The sequence below is a fragment of the Emydura macquarii genome, unplaced genomic scaffold, assembly GCF_026122565.2.
Source record: "Emydura macquarii macquarii isolate MOO-44397 ecotype Brisbane River unplaced genomic scaffold, CSIRO-AGI_Emac_v2 contig_2676, whole genome shotgun sequence".
NCBI classification, from domain to species: domain Eukaryota; kingdom Metazoa; phylum Chordata; order Testudines; family Chelidae; genus Emydura; species Emydura macquarii.
The window spans coordinates 38,982,120-39,001,697 of NW_027132813.1; the positions used below are offsets into that span (position 1 = coordinate 38,982,120).

General features: G+C 44.4%; 1 protein-coding gene across 5 annotated transcripts in view; it reads left to right on the plus strand.

The window, feature by feature from the left end:
• CEP68 (centrosomal protein 68) overlaps positions 1–19,003 on the plus strand; it is a 31,141-nt gene extending 12,138 nt beyond the window's left edge. Inside the window, exons 2-6 of one of the 5 annotated variants that reach the window (XM_067565257.1) lie at positions 521–2,044; positions 6,361–6,483; positions 8,986–9,082; positions 11,154–11,323; positions 18,183–19,003. In XM_067565257.1, coding sequence (XP_067421358.1) covers positions 521–2,044; positions 6,361–6,483; positions 8,986–9,082; positions 11,154–11,323; positions 18,183–18,233 — 1,965 coding nt within the window. In that variant the 3' untranslated portion in view covers positions 18,234–19,003. Of the gene's footprint in view, positions 1–126; positions 2,045–6,360; positions 6,484–8,985; positions 9,083–11,153; positions 11,788–18,182 lie in introns of those variants that run through there. The other 4 variants (XM_067565256.1, XM_067565255.1, XM_067565254.1 and 1 more) reach the window with 4 other exon arrangements.
• Positions 19,004–19,578: the final 575 nt, after the last annotated feature.

The following is a 19,578-nucleotide window of genomic DNA, read 5'->3' on the forward strand; positions in this document are numbered from 1 at the left end:
CAGAGCACTGGATGGGCATGTGTTGTTGTATTTAAACACTTGAATAAATAAATAAATAGACTGTAATGACACTTTACATCCCTTTTCCCCACAGCACATATTTATAATAATGTCTCTTGCTGACAGATGTCATACAGTCTCCAAGTACCTGGTTTGCCTCACTGCATATACGGCAACATTACCAGCCCATTTCAGATGTGGTGTAAATGGGTGCAACTCCATTGAAGACAATGAGGTCAACATGTGAACATGTGCTTGATCCAGGGCTGGATTAGGTTCTTATCTCTCTAGTCCTGCACTGCTGAGAACACAGTGGGGTTTCTTTCTGCACTTCTACTGCTTGTATTGTTCAAAGGATTCCTTTCCTGTTAGAAATTGTGATCTCGTTTCTGTCTGCAGGGATTTCCCCATTTACAACATTGTGTAAGTCATAAATGACCTACGCAGGCCTTTAATGCGTGAACTATGAATGCTTCATTTTGTATCTTGATTTTCCCCTCCCCTCAAATGTTTTGAGCAGATGAAAATGGTGGAATGTCCGGGCTGTAAGGAGCAGCTTCCGAATACTCCTCAGCTTCAGCCAACACTTCAGAGCTCGGCAATGGACGCTGAAGTTTACAGCTCCAGTTCTGAAACCCTTCATGACCTAACTGCTGACGGTGGGAGCCAGGCATCACTTTCCCTGTTTTCATCCTCTTCGAAGTCTTTGCCAAACAGAGCAGCCCCCAGTTTGGATACAGTAATCCCAAAGTTTTCCAGATCTAGCTTTTCCACACTACCTTCAGAAGACAGTGACTTTGGACAGCAGGAGATAAGATCAAGAAGCTTACCAGCGCATAAGGTTTTTCCTTCATCTGAAGTCTTCACCTCTCAGTATCTGCACAGTTGCCCTACTCCTGTAGAACATTCCATGCTCGGCACACACAGGCCTTTAAATCCTCTCTTTGTTGACTCTATAGCAGTGGAACAAGAACGAAAGAGGTCATCCTTTCAGGCTGATTACTGGGCATGTGCAATACCGGATTCTATACCCCCGTCTCCGGACCGGCAGTCTCCATACTGGAACCCGAATAAAGAGTACGAGGACTTGCTTGATTACACTTACCCTTTGAGGCCAAAAAATAAGCTTGCGAAGAGCCCCAAGTCTGTGCTGCCTGATCCCTTCTTCCATGATTCTGGTATAGATCTTGACAGCTTTTCTGTCTCACCGGAGAGCACTTTGCAGCATATCAATGCACATGGTCAAGATCAACATGCTTCAAGGGGCGATGTAAGCCAGAGCAAGGAGTATGGGATCTCTGCAGAGAGATTTTCAACTCCCTTGTCTAAGAAGCCGGGATATTTAGGAGCAGTTCCTTGCTGTGGACCTTCACCTATCACTAAAGTGTCCTTTGCAGAATGTGCTTCCATGGCCACCAAAGCAGATCCCGTTAGAGGGTTTACAAACAGTTTGCTTACTTCTAAGTGTGCTGGACTAAGTTCATATCATCCGACTCACATAGATGGGAGAGACTGGGGTGGTAGAGGAGATGAACGCTTTTCAAAGAGTCAGGTAAAGAAAAAAGATGCTAGTCGTTTTGTACCCAATACACAAATAGTGCCACTGAAAAAAGAATGGGAGAATGATGAAGAATATCTTTCCCTGCCACCCAGAATCAAGGAGTTAGAAAGTTTGGCTCAATATTTATCTGATCTTTCACTGACTAACGGGAGACCTGGGCATGACCATGTGCAACAGGACCTTCCATGCTACAGTGGCAGCAAAGGGCAGCTTTCATCTGAATCCGTTGAAGATCTAGGTAGCAAATATGGAAAACAGGGCCGTGAGGATTGTGTTCTGCATCATGCACGCAGTTCTCAAAAGCCCTGTACAGAAACCATTAAACTGAGTAGCCAGGACCACAGGGAATCTGTAAGCAGACTGGGAATACCCTCCATCAGGGACATGCTAGATGGGAGATACATATTTACACTGGAGAGTGAAGGACAGCATCGAACAAAAGAGAAGGACCAACAGAGAGAGTCACTGGCTCAATGTATTACGGTGAGTTGAAACCAGAAATTAATGGAAGATGTCTGTGTGTTTTTGTTTTCCTCCCAATTCCTTTTGCATGACGTTTAAATTTCCTGCACCTGGTACTAATTTATACATTAGGTTTTCTTGGGGTAAACTGGTTCTGATTGAGGGAGGACTTCTCTGCCAGCTTGTGTTACCAGATTTGCCCATCACCTTGGAGTGCTCTCATTTATTAGGGTTATGTTTTGGGCTCTCTGTAACTTTATTAATGTGCTGCTTGTCACTTGTGTTTTTATATGGAGCTCTATTACTCACACTCACACTCACACAGAGCACGTCTGAGCACGCCTGAGCAAGCAAGGTCAGTCAGCACCTTCAAGCTGACACCCTCATGTGGCCCAGGCTCAGCACCTTCCCCCAATCTTATGTCATACTTGCCCTAGTAGTAACTCCTTTGATGAGCAGACCCCACAGGATTTTTGGGCATTACAGGGATTTTTGGCTTAGGTAAGAGGAGCGTTGCTGCTGAGCAAAATAGGGAAGCCGAGAACACGAAAGAGTAAACGAAGTTTGGAGAGAGTCTGGCAACCAGCTCGATCATAAAAGTTATTTTATTGCCAGATATTTAAAACTTATGATAGTAGTAGTAATAGCCATACAAGGAGAGACAAACCAACCAAACAGTTACAATATTACATGGTTTCAATTGGGGTATTGGGGAAATCTAGCCCAAATCTGATTACAAAAGTCAGGTTTAGAAAGTTATACCTGAAGTAAGAGGGAGAGAAAGAGAGAGAGATCAAATTAAGACCCTGTCTACACTTACCTCCGAGATTCGGCGGCAGTCGACGGGAGTTACGCAAGCGACGCAAAAATTGTGCGTAACTCCCATCGATGTCTCTGCTCCTCTTCTGCGCGCCGTCTTTACTGCACTGCGCCACTTTTGAAGGTGGTCTTCGTACGTCAATTTCTGGATCGACTGAGCGGGTCTTCACTGACCGCTCAGTCGATCCATACCGCCAATGTAGCCGTAGCCTAAGTCTGAGGGGAAAAAGTGAGCTTAACCAAAGAGCGAGAAGGAGAGTTGGGGTCTAACCACTCTGCAGCTTGAACCGGTGAAAGGTTCCCAGGTAGACAGGCTGTTCAGCTTAGGGTCCGGAGTGCTTGAGACAGGCAGAGCCCCCAACACAATCAGAGAAGGTATTTCAGTCAGAAAACAGTGAAGTCCCAGTGGAACTGGTGCAGTGTTTGGATCCAAGCACCAGAACAGAATTTTGAATTTGGATAGGGGTTTTTGTAGGGAAATAACAATGGTTCAAGGGAGAACACTAGATTTGTTTATGGGTAAATGATGGCTCAAGGGAGTATGCCAGAGTTGTTTTGTTTAGGCTGGACAATAGGAACTGATCATTCCTGGCTATGTGTGATGTTACTCCAAGGGAACTCACAGTGCAATCCGGCAGATTTAGTATTTTTGATACCAATAAAGGATTAATTACTAGAATTGGTCTGATAATTGGTTGTGTGTAGGCCTGGGTTCGTTAACATCTGGAGCAGAGATCCCCCATCATGCAGTGCTTCCCTGCTTCTCTGGTCCCAGAGTTCAGTGTGGTCTGTGCCTTGGAATCTCTGTGCTCTGCTCTGAATGCTAATGGAGGTGCCTCCCTGTCCCATCCTTGATGCAAATGAGCCTAGGGGAGTTGCCTTAATCCTGTCACCCTTGTCTGGAGGGGTTTAGGTGTGCTTCCCATTGCATTTTCATTGCTTTTTGTAAGTCTTTCTTCTGATCAGTTTTGGTTCAGGCAGAGGTATGGAGAGGAAGTCCTTTGTGAATTAGACAGGCTGGGTACTGTGCCAGGGTTCCCCAGGAACACAGAGCTGACAGGTAACACTTGAAGTTTTAGAACTCCACACAAATGTTGCAGTCCGTGGTACCCAGGCTAAAGTGCAGATCCTAGCATGCAACAGCAGTTTTTTCCTGCAGCTTCATGAAGCATTGCAGTTTCAGTTCTGCTCAGTTTCACATTGAATTCCAGCTTCGAACATACCGAAAAATCCAAAGGCTGTGTCTGCACTGGACTTTCGTCTACAAAATTTCCCACTAGTGCAGTTCCATCTAGTGCTCTGAGCCAGGTTAGATGACATTGATAGTGAAAACACTGATGATTTTGGTGACTTGTCTACACAAGCACTCTTGTCTTTGCTGCAACTGAAGTGAAGCTGCCTTGGTAGGAAATCTTAGTGGAAAAAGTTTAGGGTAGACACAACCAGAATTAAACTGAAATTGTGTCGGCCTTTTTGCCCCAAACTACAACTTGGCTTGAAGCTCAACCCTGGCTTGCTGGAAAGATAGTGAGCTGCCTCTTGTTTTAAGTATATAACGAAATCAGGTAGATTTTGTCAGGAAAGTTTAGGAAGTCTCTTTTTCTGAATATGCTGTAAATCCAAATTTTCAGTGCATTTCCGAGGACTGATCAAAATTTTATCCAGCTTTGAAATGTGGTTGGTAGCAGGGGGAAAGTTTTTTCCTTTTTTTTTTTTTTTTTTTTTTTTTTTTTGGGACTAGCTGGTTGCACTTTTCTGAATTCTGATGACATTTCAAAAAAGCAGGGGAGAGGGGGAGACTTTTGACATTTGAATTTTTCTCCTTTATTTTCAGCTGGGTCTAGTCCTTCCTAAGTAGCAGCTTTGTCCCCAGCCTTGCACTGAATTTATTTGGTCATATGGTTGTCAGTGTTCTTAATAAGTGACCGTGCTGCTAATGGCTGATGCCAGTTACTGAGAGCAGGTATGGAGGGGTTGCTGCACTTAGGCACAGGACGGACTCCTCTGCTGTATGTGAGATCAGAATTAGGCCCCCAGGTCCCAGCCTCAGCTTCAAACAGGCAGTTTGTTTGTTTGTACTTTATACCACATAAGTTCTCATTAGGCCTGGTCTAAACTTGAAAGTTGTACCAGTGTAACTGGTTCATGTAGGGAAGTGTTGGGATTTTTTTTTTTTTTTTTTTTTTGAATGACACTGTTATACCAATACAAGCCATAGTGTGGATGCAGGTACTGGGACAAAGGTGCCTTTTACCAGAATAGCTTATTCCCCTTCCTATACAAGGCTAGCTATGCCAGTATAAAGCACCTTTATACCAATGTAACTGCCTCCTTTTGGTGGGGAGAAGGGGGTGGTTGTACTGCTTTAACAGTATTGGTATGGTTAAAGTGCTACAACTTTCTAGTGTAGACAAGGCTTAGGTGAATTAGGGCCAGATCCTTATCTTCAAGGCAGTGGAGGGTGCCTAGCCCATACAGAGGATCCTCAGCACCCTGAAGAAATAAGGCCTTATTGTGGCTTTTAAAAAAAAAAACCCCCACTCAGTTTAAAAATAGACTTGAAGACTTGTAGGAAGATTCATGGCAAAAACATTCAGTAACTTGGGGGCTTTACAGCACTGTTTCTCAACCAGGGGTACACGTACCCCTGGGGGTACACAAAGGACTTCCAGGGGGTACGTCAACTCATCTAGCTATTTGCCTAGTTTTACAATAGGCTACATAAAAAACACTAGTGATGTCAGTACAAACTACAATTTCATAGACAATGACTTGTTTATGTGTTATACACTGCAATGCAAATACAATATTTATAGTCCAATCGATTTATTTTATAATTATAAGGTAAAGATGAAAAAGTAAGCAATTTTTCAGTAAACGTGCTGTGACCCTTTTATATTTTTATGTCTGATTTTGTAAGCAAATAGTTTTTAAGTGAGGTGAAACTTGGAGTACACAAGACAAATCAGGCTCCTGGAAGAGGTACAATAGTCTGGAAAGGTTGAGAAGCACTGCTCTACAAAGTGTATCCCACTCCTGCAGTGAGATACGAGCAAACCCTTGTACCTGTGCAGAACTCTATTCACTAAAAGGCCTTTCATAGCAGCCATCTGAAAGTCAAGTCAGTAACACAAGTGACTTGTTAGCCATGTCGAATACATTATGGGGTATGCTGGTCATTTTTCATCGGTATCTTCCTTCCCTCCTCGTTTGTGCCCTAAGATTCAGCCTATGCTCCTGCAAGCTAACTGGCAATATTTATTTTGTTCAGGATGCTTTTAGACATTCTTCATTTCAGCAGTGTTAACCCAAATACATTAATAGCTTTCATGGGGGGTGTTGGGGGAAGAGAGAAGGTAGAGACCAGCGCTCAAACGAGGATCCTCAAGAGCAATGATTCGAAGCCAGCATGGAATAAACATTCTATGAAGCATCCTTTGGCCACGTCGTAATGTCATTGTATCTTTGTTATGGAAAAAGAGAGAAGTAATGCCTTTTGTTATGATTCATCTAAGTAGATATTTTGCTGTCAGCTAGAAGAGCTAATTCATTGGCTATATAAAGTAGCAGAAGTTACAGACAACTGGATTCCACCCGGACCAGACATGGAAAGTGTAAAAACCTCCCTACATCGTTACCTGGTAACTATATTTGCTGATCTTTTGCTTTTCTCCCCAGATGTGTATTTTATTAGGAAATATTAAAAAACTCAGGGGGTGTGATTCCCCCCCCCCCTCCCCGCCCCAAAAAGACTCAGTATTGGCCTTGGGCCACTGGTTGGGTCTGGGAGATCTGTGTTCAATTTCTGCTCTGTCACAGACTTCCTAGGTGACATTGGGCAAGTCACTTAGCCTTTTTGTACCTCAGTTCCTCATCTATAAGATAAGGATAATAGCAGTGCCCTACCCCACAGGGCTGTTGAGGATAAATACATTAAAGATTGTGAGGTGCTCAGACACTACAGTAATAAGGGCCTTGTAAGTACCTAAGACAGATAGCTGCGCCTTTTGATTTCAGTGGGAGAAGAGGTAGGCCAGTGCTGTGGCCATTTTTGAAAATCCCGCCCAGCATATTTCAGTAAAGTGTGTTTTGAAACGAGGGTGGGGGCCTATCTTTGTCAGTGTGACAGCTTTATGTAGCTCTAACTCTCTTTTAATTTAGACTTTCTGTATATGGTTGGGGGGAGGGAACCTTATTTTTCCATTGTTGTATTTTATTAACATTCTCTCTCACTTCTCCTTTATACATATGATTGTTCTTGAGTTACCTGCAGTATGTTACTGCACAAAGAGGTGGAAATTTGGGGATGGTATCTGCACTATGAGTCTGTTCTCCTCTCAGGGATGTGCTACATGGATACATATACTCAGAGCCCAGGCATGTGGCCAGCACCACAGCTCTGTCTGTTGGAAGACGTTAAGTGGTGTGTAGGCCTTCGACAGGGATGGATTTTACCCATTCCAAATAAGCCAAGTGTCATAAGACTCACCCCTGGCCTGACCCCTCATGGCTGGGCGTGGCATACCAGGCTCTTCTCCTCTAGCGCTGCCTGATGGTGGCCAAGCCACTCCAGCGCTGCAGTGATCTGCCTGTACTCATGACATGGCCCTCCAGCCAGGTCACATTTAGTTCCCTCCCCACCACTTCCAGGATAAACAAAATATCCAATAAACTAAACTCAAATAAACATAACTCTCTGCCCTCACCAAGGCTCTCTCCCCTGCAGGTTTTCCACCCCTTCCTGGGCTCTGCAGAGCTGTCATAGAATCATAGATTAGGGTTGGATGGGACCTCAGGAGGTCATCTAGTCCTACCCCCTGCTCAGAGCAGGACCAGTCCTCATGCTTTCTTCCTGGAGGCCCAGTTCCACACTCAGTAGTTCTCCTCTTCCCCAGGCTGTTTCCACACCGCCTTTCCCTGTGGCTGGTCGGGGAGCCTAGACTCTTCTCTGGATTCCACTCTAGGGACCCTGTGGTGAGCAGCTGTGGTCTGCTGCCTCAAACAGCTCAGTGCCTCCCTGGACTTCTGTCTCCCTTGACCTTCCCACTGCCCCACCATGGGCTTATTGTACATCTGCCTCTTGAGGCTTTTCCTCCACTCTCTAGCAACCAGAGAGGGACTGTGGCGTTCCTGCAGCCGCCTTCACAGCAGGGGCTTCCTCCCTTTGTGCTCTCTACCCAGCACTTCTCCCAGCTGGGCTTCATTTTCCATTTGGCTTGGCCCCGCCTCCAGGTGCACTAATTGTTCTCCCTCTCCAGTTGTCTCTTTCGTTTCCTGTGTGGGGCACAGATGGGTCAAGACATTATATGAGTTATAAGATATTATAACTTTCCTCTGTGTCTTTTTAGGGCAGTGGACACATGCGACACAAAATATTCCACTCGTGTTGGCATGTGATGAGAAATCATGGCAGTAGAATGAATGGACCGTTAGTGGTCGTAATCCTTCTTAAAATAAAAGTGGTTACCTGTGGATGGATTTGTTCATTTTCTTCTTCCCATGGGGGGCCTCCAGGAGACAATGTGCTGCCGTGTTTAGAGCATGGCTCTCAGGGAGGTGGGAAAACTGGAATCTAGTGCTGTTGTGCCAATGACCTGCTGTGTGGCCTTTGGGATGTCACCTGAGCTCTCTCTGACCCTCCCTCTGTAAAATGGGGAGGATAATACTTACCCACCTACCTCCCGACGGTGATTGTGAAGAGAACAGTGTTGCCTAAAGTGCTTGGAATGTGTAAGGTATCGTATATCTCCGCAGGAGTGATGCGCAGGGCTGATTTGTAAGGCTGCATTTATCCTTTGGAAATTGTGAGAATACATTTCGTGGGATGAGTAGGCCAGGTCATAGGCCTGTCTTAGGCTTCTCTCTCTGATCCTGAGTCCAACTATAGGATCCAAGCACCCCCAAAAACTAAAGGACAGTTCATATCCAGGGGACAACTTTGGGCCCAGCTCTACCCAAAACACCAAGCACATCACATCACCAAAATGGCTTCTTCCCATAAGCCAGGAGATCAAGAATATTGAGGTCCTTTCAGATCATAGGTCTCCCTCAAGACAGCATGATGCAAGCAGCTAGTGGTACATTTCTATCCTGGCATACGGTCCCCAAAACACTTGTAAAAACAAAATCTGTTTTCTTCGCAGCAATTCAAGAAAGACGTAGCTGATCACCAGACGCTGACAGAGAGTGTGTTACAAAGGGGCGAAACCCTCCTGAAATGTATGGCATCGAATTCACCAGGTAAGAGGACTTGCTTTTAGACGGGATGTGGCGAAAGTCTCTCTGCATGAGACAACAAAGGCTGCAAGAGCTCAACATCAGCAGCGGCCATACTCTGAGATTTATGTCCTGAGCTGTGCTTTGTGTGGGGGAGAGATTCAATAGCTTGTCAAAATTAGTGGGAGCTTTAAAGAGAAGTGACTGATAAACTTATGCAATACTGATGATAACTTGAAACAGGGCTGTTTGTCAGTGAGCTCTAAGTGCAGGGTAATGAGAGATTTTTACTTATAGTCTGGGGACTAAAGTCTGCTCTTGACAGTGCATTTGTAAGTTCTGGTGAAATCCATGGGACATCAGTCTGAGAGCTGCGTCTGGCCCCTCAACCACAGTTCAGACTCCAGTTGATGGAAGACTACTTGAGTTATTTGTCTCCATTTAAGCCATCCCTCACAAGCTACTTTAGAGCTGACAGTTTTTTAGACTAGTGTCATCTGCCACCTCTGCTCCGCCTCCGATAAAAAGGCATTTGTCAAAGATAATTCTCAGCTCTTTAATGGGAGAGCCACGTATTTGTGCTTCTCTCTTGTACCTCTGTGAAATCGTCTCTTGAACATGCTACTTGCCAACTTCATCTTCAGCTGGAGATGTTACCACATGGCAACATCTCTTCCCGTCCTGAAGTTTGCTGGTGACAGACAGTGGCAGAGCTTGATTTCTTCTTCAATGATAAGGTCGCAGTGTCAGCTGCTTTTTCCCCTTCTCCGGACTGCTCCTGCTCCTTCCTCTCCTTTACTGGACCTGGCAGATAGTGCAGCTGAGCTGTTCAGGCACGGAGCACTCTTTGCCCTTCCTCCAATGCACGGTAGCAGCAGCAGGAGATATAATAGTTTAGGTTCTGCCACCGTGTCTGTTTCAGTACTTTGGTTTGCATTAAGGACGTGATAACCCTGGCATGGCAAACTCCCTGTGGGCTGTGGCCTGGGGTGTAAATCTTGTGCTGGGAAGGGACCAAGTAACACAAGAGGAGACAGAGATGGCTGTAAGCCTCCATGGCACCCTTCGAATTCTTGGCCTGGCCTGGCCCCATCAGAGCCAGAGTCTGTGCTAAGTGAGGACCTAGTTGAATAGACACCTATGGGCCACTCCACTAGCACAGAATAGCTGGACGCACACCTAGGGGCTGCGCAGGAGGGCAGCCTTGTGCCCTGTGGTGGCAGGAGAACACATCTGTGTCAGGTGGATTTCCCTGGTGGGGAGACCTGCCTGGGGTCACCTCTTTAAGTTGCTGCAGCTGTCGGGGGACAGAAAATGGGCCAGATAGGGATGCTGATTTTCTGATAGCACATTGGTTTGCTATGCACAGAGAGAGCCTAGTAAAAGTCAGCTTGTGTTGGAGCTGTTTTGGCTCCAGATGAAGGCTCGGAAGGGGAGAAGTGTTCCTGTACCAGGACTAAAATATGAAATCTGCCAGCTACTTGGTTGCTATAAGAGGATCTAGTGGCAACTGCATCATATACCTCCCTATGGAATAGAAATCAGGGCATGTAAGCCTTCAGGAGCTTTGCTTTTGGATTCTATTTTGTATTGGTTTGTTTTTGTAAAATTTTGCCCTTTTAAAACCTTAGTATGTTTGGGGAGTGAACTGAGTAGAGAGCTAACAACTGTGCCCACAGACATATATATATATATATATATATATATATATATATGAATAGATCTTTGAAAAATACTCCACTGCCTGGGGGAATGAAATCTAACTGGAATTTTGTTCAAAGAGATTTAAGTTGAAAATGATCCGACTGCCCGCGCAGTCACCGCATGTCTGTGCTCTATACAGGACCCCCTAGACCTGGGGGGTCTCAACTTGGGGGACCCAAAACTTTTTTCTTTTATAACATTGCATTCCTATATTGAAAAGGCTAAGAAACACGGCACTAGATGCAGCATTTCTAGAAATGCATGCTTTTATTTGTAATGCAAATCTATCTGATATAATGTAGCTGGAACACTCCTCTCTGCTTTCTGTGTTGGCTTCACTACAGTAGAAGTTTCATGGTAATAAAAATCTCCTTATGCTCTTACTTATTAGTTTTAAAGGACACCCTGGGATTAATTGCAAAACAAGCAGAAGAACTTGAAAGCCATGCAGAACGTTTGTACAAATCGGTTTTGGCAGCTACGGATACAATTGCGGGTGACAGCCTGATAAAGGATGGTGACACACAACAAACAGTTGCCCAGGCAAAAGAAGCTAAGTGGGTAAGCAAAGGACTCAAATGTGAAAGAATATCTCTTCTTACATTAGTTTTCCTTGGTGATTCTCAGGATAAACATTTGAATTTGCCCAATCTGGAAATCAGACTTATCTGTGTGATTGAAGGCCACATTCTTTTGAAAATTCCAAAACCTTAGACATTCTGACGTGAGAAATCACCGAGTCCCGCACTCTTTTGCTGAACAGAATGCAGCAAATGAGGGGAGAAACTTGCCAATAACACAAAAACATGATTTAACAAGTAGGTGTGTAGACAGCAGAATGACACAGATGAAGTTCACTGCTGACAAATTAAAGGTGATGCATGTTGGAAGGAGCGATGTCAACAATCTGTATGCTGGGTGCTAAACTAATGTAACCACTTAAGAAAAAGACTTGGACATCATCTCAATGAAACCTCTGCTTGATGTGTAATGACAGTAAATAAATAAAAAAAAATTTAAAAAAAGCCAACAGTGGCAGTATGTGTAACATATGAGGTAGAAAATATTGTCATGCCATTCTATAAACCAATGGTCCACCATAAACCAGAATACTGTGTGGAATACTAGTCATCCTTTCTCAAACATTATACTTGCAGCAGACATAGAAGTAGTTCAGAGGCAAATGACACTATTGATTACAAGGATGGAGAGTCTTCCATGTGAGAAGAGATGAAGAAGATTTGGGATTGTTCTCTTTAGAGAAAAGACTAGTAAAAGTGGATATGTAGGAGGTATACAAAAGTAACGACTGGCTTAGAGAAAGTGAATCAGAAGCTCCTGTGTGCCTTTCCTCATAAGACAATTAAATGCTCTTGTTCTTAACATGAAAAGAATTTCAAACTGATAAAAGCAAATAGTGTTTCACACATCACATAACCAACCTGTGGAACTCATTGCCACATGAATACTATTGAGGCCAATGACAGGCTTCAGAAAATCGTTAGATATTTGTGTGGGTAATTAGAACATCCACAGTTACATTAGATCAGATGCACAACATTTTAAAGCATAATTCAAAAACTAACAGATTGAAGCTAGGAAAAAATTTCCTCTGTGGCAGGTTGCTCCGTTATTGTCTGCTACAAGGTTTCTTGTAGCACCAGTTAGTGGTCATTGCCAGAGCCATGGTAAAGGACCGAATAGATCGCTGGTCTGAGCAGGAATGGCAATTTCAATGTTTCTACATATGGCCTTCATGAGTGGGAGCCACATGGCGTCTTCCCTGCGGCTACAGTGTGTTTAGTTTTGGGTGGAGCTGGAAAGCAACCACTGTGCAGCATGCTCCTTTCCAAACTTGGCAAGAAATCTGCTGGGAAAGACAGCTCAAGTTAATGCTATTCATAGGAGCATTTTCTCTCCCTTCCCAGCTTTTTACACCCCATGGAGTTTGGGGTGGGAAGGCTCAAGCATGACCGGAGTAGACGGTGGGGGTACAGCCCCTGAGAAAGCTGTGTTCCTTGGGAGGAAGGAGCAGTGGGACCTACCAGAGAATTACTTAACTTCCACAGGCTTGAAGCCTTACTTCACCATGGGTTTTTGGACTGTGCCGAGTTAGAGCAGCAGCTACAAGCCCTCACCGGTGGAGGGGAGAATGTGTTGGATTCTCTAGGGATTTCAAACTACTGTTTCCTGTTGGGGTGGCAAAGTAAAACTTTACCACCAGCAAACAGCTTATGCTATGCAATATTGAGATCTTTCACCATGGACAATATTCCCAAAGGATTGGTGTTGGTCAATCAAAAAGGATTTTGTTTAGAGCGGCTTAAATTTGTGTATTTATTTATTTATTTTTTCCTTTCTGTAAGACTTGTGAGCTATCCTTGTTCCATAGGACTTGGTGTTTAAACAAGGACTGCAAGGAGCAGTTGCGGGTGGAGCACTGAATTTTAAATTCATGAGACTTTTACCTTATAAACGTTAAAAACGCATGAGACGACATATAGGCATCGACCTGCAGAATCTCTACAAAGGCTTCAGCATTCAGATACCCTCAGGAACTGCTCAGATAATGTGGTATCTTCTTCCTGTCATCTCCCCGGTAGTTATGAAATTCTTTGCCTCTTACAATATAGAGTCCAATAGATACTTATCTTTATAGAGTTGTGTGGTGCCACACACAATAGGCCCTGATCTTGTCTTGACAAGCCACACCTCTGATTGTTGCTGTAATATAGCATGACAAGAGTGCCCAAGATTTCAGAGAACTATTTACTAAGCTGGTCAGATCCTGCTGCCAAGACTCTCACTGAGCAGTGCTTGAGTCAGGCTGCAGGATTTGGTCCAGAGTGAATGAGAGGATTGAGAGCAACCTCACTGCTACAATGACACGGGCTGCCAAAGCTGTGAAGCAGAGACAGCAGCCCAAGGCTTCCACCTAGGAGAACTTAACCCAAAGCCAGAGCAAATGACATGACTTATAAAAATGAAGCATTAGCTGCTAGCATAGAAGGCTCTGAACAATAGATAACAGACTCTCGCTTGGCCGCAATACACAGCTTGTCTAGGGGATTCTTCCCTGGCCTCCATCCTGTGTGTTTTCTTCTCCATCCCCACATTATGCTGTCAGAATGGGCTAAACATTCACAGCAGTGTATGGGGTGTTAGCCTGGTGACTCTGACTGTGGAGCGGCCAGAACTGTGTTAAAACATTTTGGAAAGGTACACTCCACCCTACCCTGCCCCAAGAGCCATTCAATTCATTTGTTTAACCACATCCACCCAGCCTGGTGGGACTTTCCCCTCATTATTGGTCCTGGCTGTTAACCAAGAGAGTGGGTCCGGGCAGAATTCCTACTATTTTTGTGGCCTTCTACTGTTAGTGCATTTCCAGTTTAAATTCCCCGCCCCCTTCCTGGGTGAGGACATGCCAGTGCCTTAGGAATAAGAAGGGAGAGGCATAATAGGAGTGAAGAATACTTGCCAGCTGCGGGAAAGGGAGATGCAGCAGGCAGCAGCCCATTGTATAAAGATCACTTTTGAGCTGCAGCTGTGTGGCTCTTCCCAATTTAAATGGCCATGCTCAGAGAAAACTTGTGTGGCCTCGATTCAGGAGAGTGTTCCTCTCCACTTCAGTGGCACTTAAATGCTTTCCTGAATCAGCCTGTAAGAGGGTAACCCTGCAATGGGGGGAGCTAGTAGGAACTAAGCATTCCCCCAAACCGTGTCTTGTCTCTTTCCACTCCATCACACTATGCTTGCTTCTGCTTTAATTAATGTGATATTTCCATAAACTACATCCTAGGGCTGTGAGAGAGTTTAACTCTATTTTGCCTCCTCTGTGGGGTGGGGAAGGTAATTCCTTCCCTATACCCTTCCCTAAAACTTGAGGAGTGTACTTTTTAACAGCCGTGAAGTGTTAGAACTGAGGCTTGCTACACACTGCAGAACAAACACCTTGTGTGATGTTGGAGTTCTTGCCTGCGGTGCTTATATTAGGAGTCTTAAAAACATATTTTATTAATCAGTAGTAGATTTAAATTAAATCCTTCCCTGGTGACTTTGGAATTCGGCCTTTCGGTGCCTGTTGGACTTTCAAGTAAAAAGCAATGACTGCAAATGCAACTCTTCTCCCAGCGTATGTCTACACTTGAATTTTCAGTCATGTTTTAATAGGTGTTAACTAACACAGTTGTCCATTCTAGAGCTGAAAGGGGACACACACACACTCTGATTGCTAGTCTGGTTTAACCCTGCTGCAGCATAGGGAACAAATGTTTGTGTCTTTTTCTAGTCCAGCATTTACGTTGTTGTTAAAACATGACTGAAAATTCAGGTGTGGGTCTTCCCTTGGGGCAGTGGCTACTTCATGATGGGAGTGGTAGCGCCGTACTGTAAGCAAATGGCTAGCAGAAATGCAGTGTCAGGGAGATACTTTCCTCCACTTGGTTTTCTGATCCTAAGCAGACTTCTCCTTAGCCTATTCAATGTTCTTCAGCAGCATGCTCCATCGTGCCCTTGAAATAAGAAATAAGGAAGAAGGTTTGCTGAAAGCCCTTGGCAACAGCTGGCATTCCCATCTAGTTTGTTACAATTGGGGCTAGACAACCATTTTGCTCACTCAGCTGGAGGAAATTCAAACCTAGTCAAAAGCACTGGCTTTGCTCCTCACAGTCCTCCCACCTGGAGCCCTGGACTGTCAGGTGGCAATACGCTGCTCCCCTTTTTGTTCGCCGGAGCTAAACCTGGGAGGAATGGGAGATCAAGATGGAGAAAAGCACCCAGGATGAAATGGCTGGCCCATATTGCTCTGAGGGTGGGCCTCTGATGGGTGGAGACTGTTGGGGGAGGGGGAGGTGGCTCTAATCCACCTAAAGGAATCCCTGTAGCCTGCTCCCAGGCCCCTGTGACGTGCAATTTCGAGGGGAGGAAGGAGGAGGCCTGTCGCTGTCGTTGATGACAGAGTGGGGTTACATGGGAATCAAGTGAGGGGTATGGACACTGGGTTGCTCCTCTTTTCTCTCCAACACTCACTCTTCTCCAGGTACCTTGGCTCTGGTGCCTTGTATATGGAATAGGCCTCTTACCTGGGCAGAGAGGAACATGTCAGGGTTCGAGAGATAGCAGGAGACTGGAGCTGAGTGAGGGCAGCTGGAAGGAGAACTGTGGTGGGTGCCAAAGCCTAGCCCAGCCAGCTATAGAGGCAGAGCTGTAGGCACCAGGGTGGATAATGGGTATATCCTTAAAAATTGCTTCCCGGGACTCTCTCATGGGATATATCCTAATGCTCTGGAAATTCTCCAGTTCATGGGAAGCTTTGGTTCTTTATTGTGCTTGTAGCTAAACAGCTGATGTTGCTTAGACCATGTCTACACTAAGGGCGCTTTGCCGATATACCTGCATCTGTACTTAGGATCTTTGGCCAGCCTAGTAATCAGTCAGGGATCCCACTTCTTCAAACCCCTGACTGACATAGCTGTGCCAGCAGATGTTTGTTGTGTAGACGTGGCTTTAGATCGAAGAGCAGGTTGCCTCCAGGGAATAGAAACATCACACATTGACTTGGCTGATCTAGCAGCAAAAGGGTGTAATGTTTCGGAGAGGCGGGACCTCAGACCAATTTGAAAAGATTTTGTCTCACTTTCTAGAAATCTTTGATTTACTCCTCAGTGGATAGAAACTGAGGTGTTGCTCTTCTTTCCTCTCACTGCCTCCTTTCCTTTATCTTTCTGTCCTCCTGCCATGCTTGCTCTTTTTCTTTTACCTTCAGTAGCTCTCTTCTTGGTGGTTTTATGTCTATCAAAACATTTGACCTATATGTGTGCCACTGAGCTAAAATTATGGTCAGTTTTTTGAGCAGGAGGATTGACTACACAGTATGTTGAAAGAAATAAGTTTCATAGACCTATTGAGTGAATCTGTGACACAGAAATGGCATTGCTGAAATATACTGTATGTGTATGTTTTTATAATGCAAATTCTTGATTACTGGACAGCATATGTTTTGGCAATGTCATCATTCTCTCTTTTTCTCTCTCCTGTTCTCCCCTTATCTTTCATTTTGGGGGGGGGGGTTCAAAAAATATATATAAATTAATGGGGAGCAGCATCTCAGATTCCAAACCAGGGAGGAGGGAACCTTGTTGCAAAAAACACAGAGAGGGGACTGAAAGGAGATGAGTGGGTGTTGAAGCTGCCCTTTTTGACAAACACTGCTTGTTCCAGATCACACTCAGAATAAATTTGGCTCAAATTATGAGGATCCAAACCTGGTAAATTATTTTTGTGGTGGGCAGTACCTCTCTTAAAACAATCCCAGCCCCTTCAATACTTCGACATCTTAGTCTCAAGCTGTAGAGGCTGGAGTCAGGCTGATCTAGTGGTTAAGGTACTAGCCACTTCCCAGCCCTTCCACAGACTTTTTGTATGATCTTGGGCAAGTCACACTTGCCCTATGCCACAGTTCCCCCTCTGTAAAAGAGGGTTCTCTGTTTTGTCTACTCTTTGGGGCAGGGACTGTTTCATGCCATGTGTTTGTACAGTGCCTAGCGCCATGGAGCCCCAATTTCAGTTGGGTCTTCTTGGGGTGTTTACACTGCGCACACAGCCTGGATTCCAACTCAGGTTAGAGCCCAAGCTCCTCTTCCATCCACACACAAATCAGTGTGACTCAGGTCAGCAAGGACTCAGGAGCCATGTCCTAGGACCCTGCTGGGGGTGGGGGTGGTCAGAACGTGAGTTCTGCTGAGACTTGGGTCCCAGCCCTGTCATTTTGGAGTGTTTGGCACAGCTCAAGCCACAGACACGAGTCAGAACGCCTGTGTAGTGCAGTTTGGACTCATTAGCACAGCTATGAGATCTGGGTCCAGCTACTGTAAACCCAGATTTACAATGTAGTGTGGATGCTTAAGTGCCAGCTTGGAAACCACAAGCCTGGGTCCCAGACCTGGGTTTACAAATGCATTATACATATACCCTTGGTACTGCTCTGATGCACATAATACTGCTATAGTATTCAATTGAGGCCTGTATTTCACACACATGGCTCTGAATTATTTGCTGTCAGTGATCTGCTTCAAGCTGTTTTCTTTGCAGCACTGTATGGTGACAGTCATGCTAAGAGGTACATTTCTTTAGCTAGTGACAACTCAGCTTAATCTATAAGAAGATATCCAGCCTAACCTGCTCTTGCTGTTTCCTTTGCAACTTGTTGAGTTGCAAACAGGAACTTGCTTCCTTCCAAAGCTTCTAGGGAACAAGAATAAAACCCATCACTTTTTAGCAAAGAACAAGTGATTAAAAGTATATATAACATTTTACACTTCAAAGACATACCTAGAGATTATTAAGCAATGCAAACATAGCTTTTCTTTACCTGGACTTCAGCCAGCTAGTGGTAACTAGCTCTCTCTTTATATTTCAGGTAATTCCTCTAGCAGAGATGGAATTTGTCAGCCGGTCTTTGGATGCATGAAGGATGAGATCCAGCAAGGCACTCTGAGCAATACCATTTTCAACTTTTACAGAAATGTCAAAGTGAAATTGATCACTAAATACAGTGAGACTCAGCAATACTGGGATGCTTTTCATCATTGTTCGTGAAGTGAGAGCTGTGCCAAAGGGTCATTTTGGTTACTGTGTTTTTATTTAAATTAGTCATGCAGTATTAAAGTTGTTGTAGGAGGGGAAGAAATACAGGTGCTCTTCAAATCAGTGCTCACTGGTATTTTCAATTGCTTTTCCCGTTAGAAGTTGCTTGTTCCCTTTAACAATGTAGAAGTGTCAGGAACGTCACTATGAGTAGTCTGAACACAGTACCGAGGTTGTGATGCATTGCCATGATACCCAACTTCATTTCAAGTAAAGTTGTATGGTTTATTTTATTGTTGCATTTATTTTTTTACTTTTACTCTCTCGAATTCGGCACTTGGAGTTAGATAGCAGCGTCCTCTTCTGTTTCTCTGGGTCATATTACACAGTAGTTCACAGATTCTCATCAACCACTGAAGCAGATTGTGTACTTTCACATGTAGTTTGTTAGGTCTGATGCAAAAAAGGTGAGTAGCCCTTTGCTAAGTGACACAATTAAATATTCAAAAGCTTTGAGCATTTCTTCCAGATGTGCTAATCTTAATGCAAATTAGTGTTTGTAAAACACTATGGCAGAAAGGGTTAGCGTTACAGCTGTTCAATTAACTATTGCACTGATTTTCCTTTAGCAATTTGATTTTCTGTTTCTTCCCATTTCTTTGAAAGCCACAATGGTTGATAGTAGTTAACTGAAGAAAAGAAGTTGACTCATTGCACCTCCTGTAATGAGGTGAATGGGGGGAGAACCCAAGTAGGCATTGACATTTTTCCTAGTACACCAGTCACTATCTGATGGAGATGCTTTTCCTCTCCTTCCCCTGTAACTGGCTGTTGAGACCCAAGCTACTTGCAGCTGTATATTCAAAAACCACTCTCCCTGAGGCTGTGGTGGAGTAGGCCACTATTATCAACTTTACTGAGCTAATGTGGAATTCACAGAAAGCAGGGGCAGCAGTTAAGCTTGAGTAATCATTGTGCTATTCTTGGTAGTAAGATGAAGATGGTGGCATGTGGTGACTACATTGAATGATGTGATAGTACAGATAGGAAAACAAATTGAGGAATGTTTTCATCTTTTTAAGGTAATGAAATGGTTCAAGTAGAAGGAGCATCTATAAATGCCAGATCACTAAACAAAGGGTAGATGTGCCCTGTGCCTCCTAAGCACAGCTGAAGCAGAGGGAGGAAGGTGGGCAGTAATCTTTAAGCTACTTTTGCTTTGCCTGGAT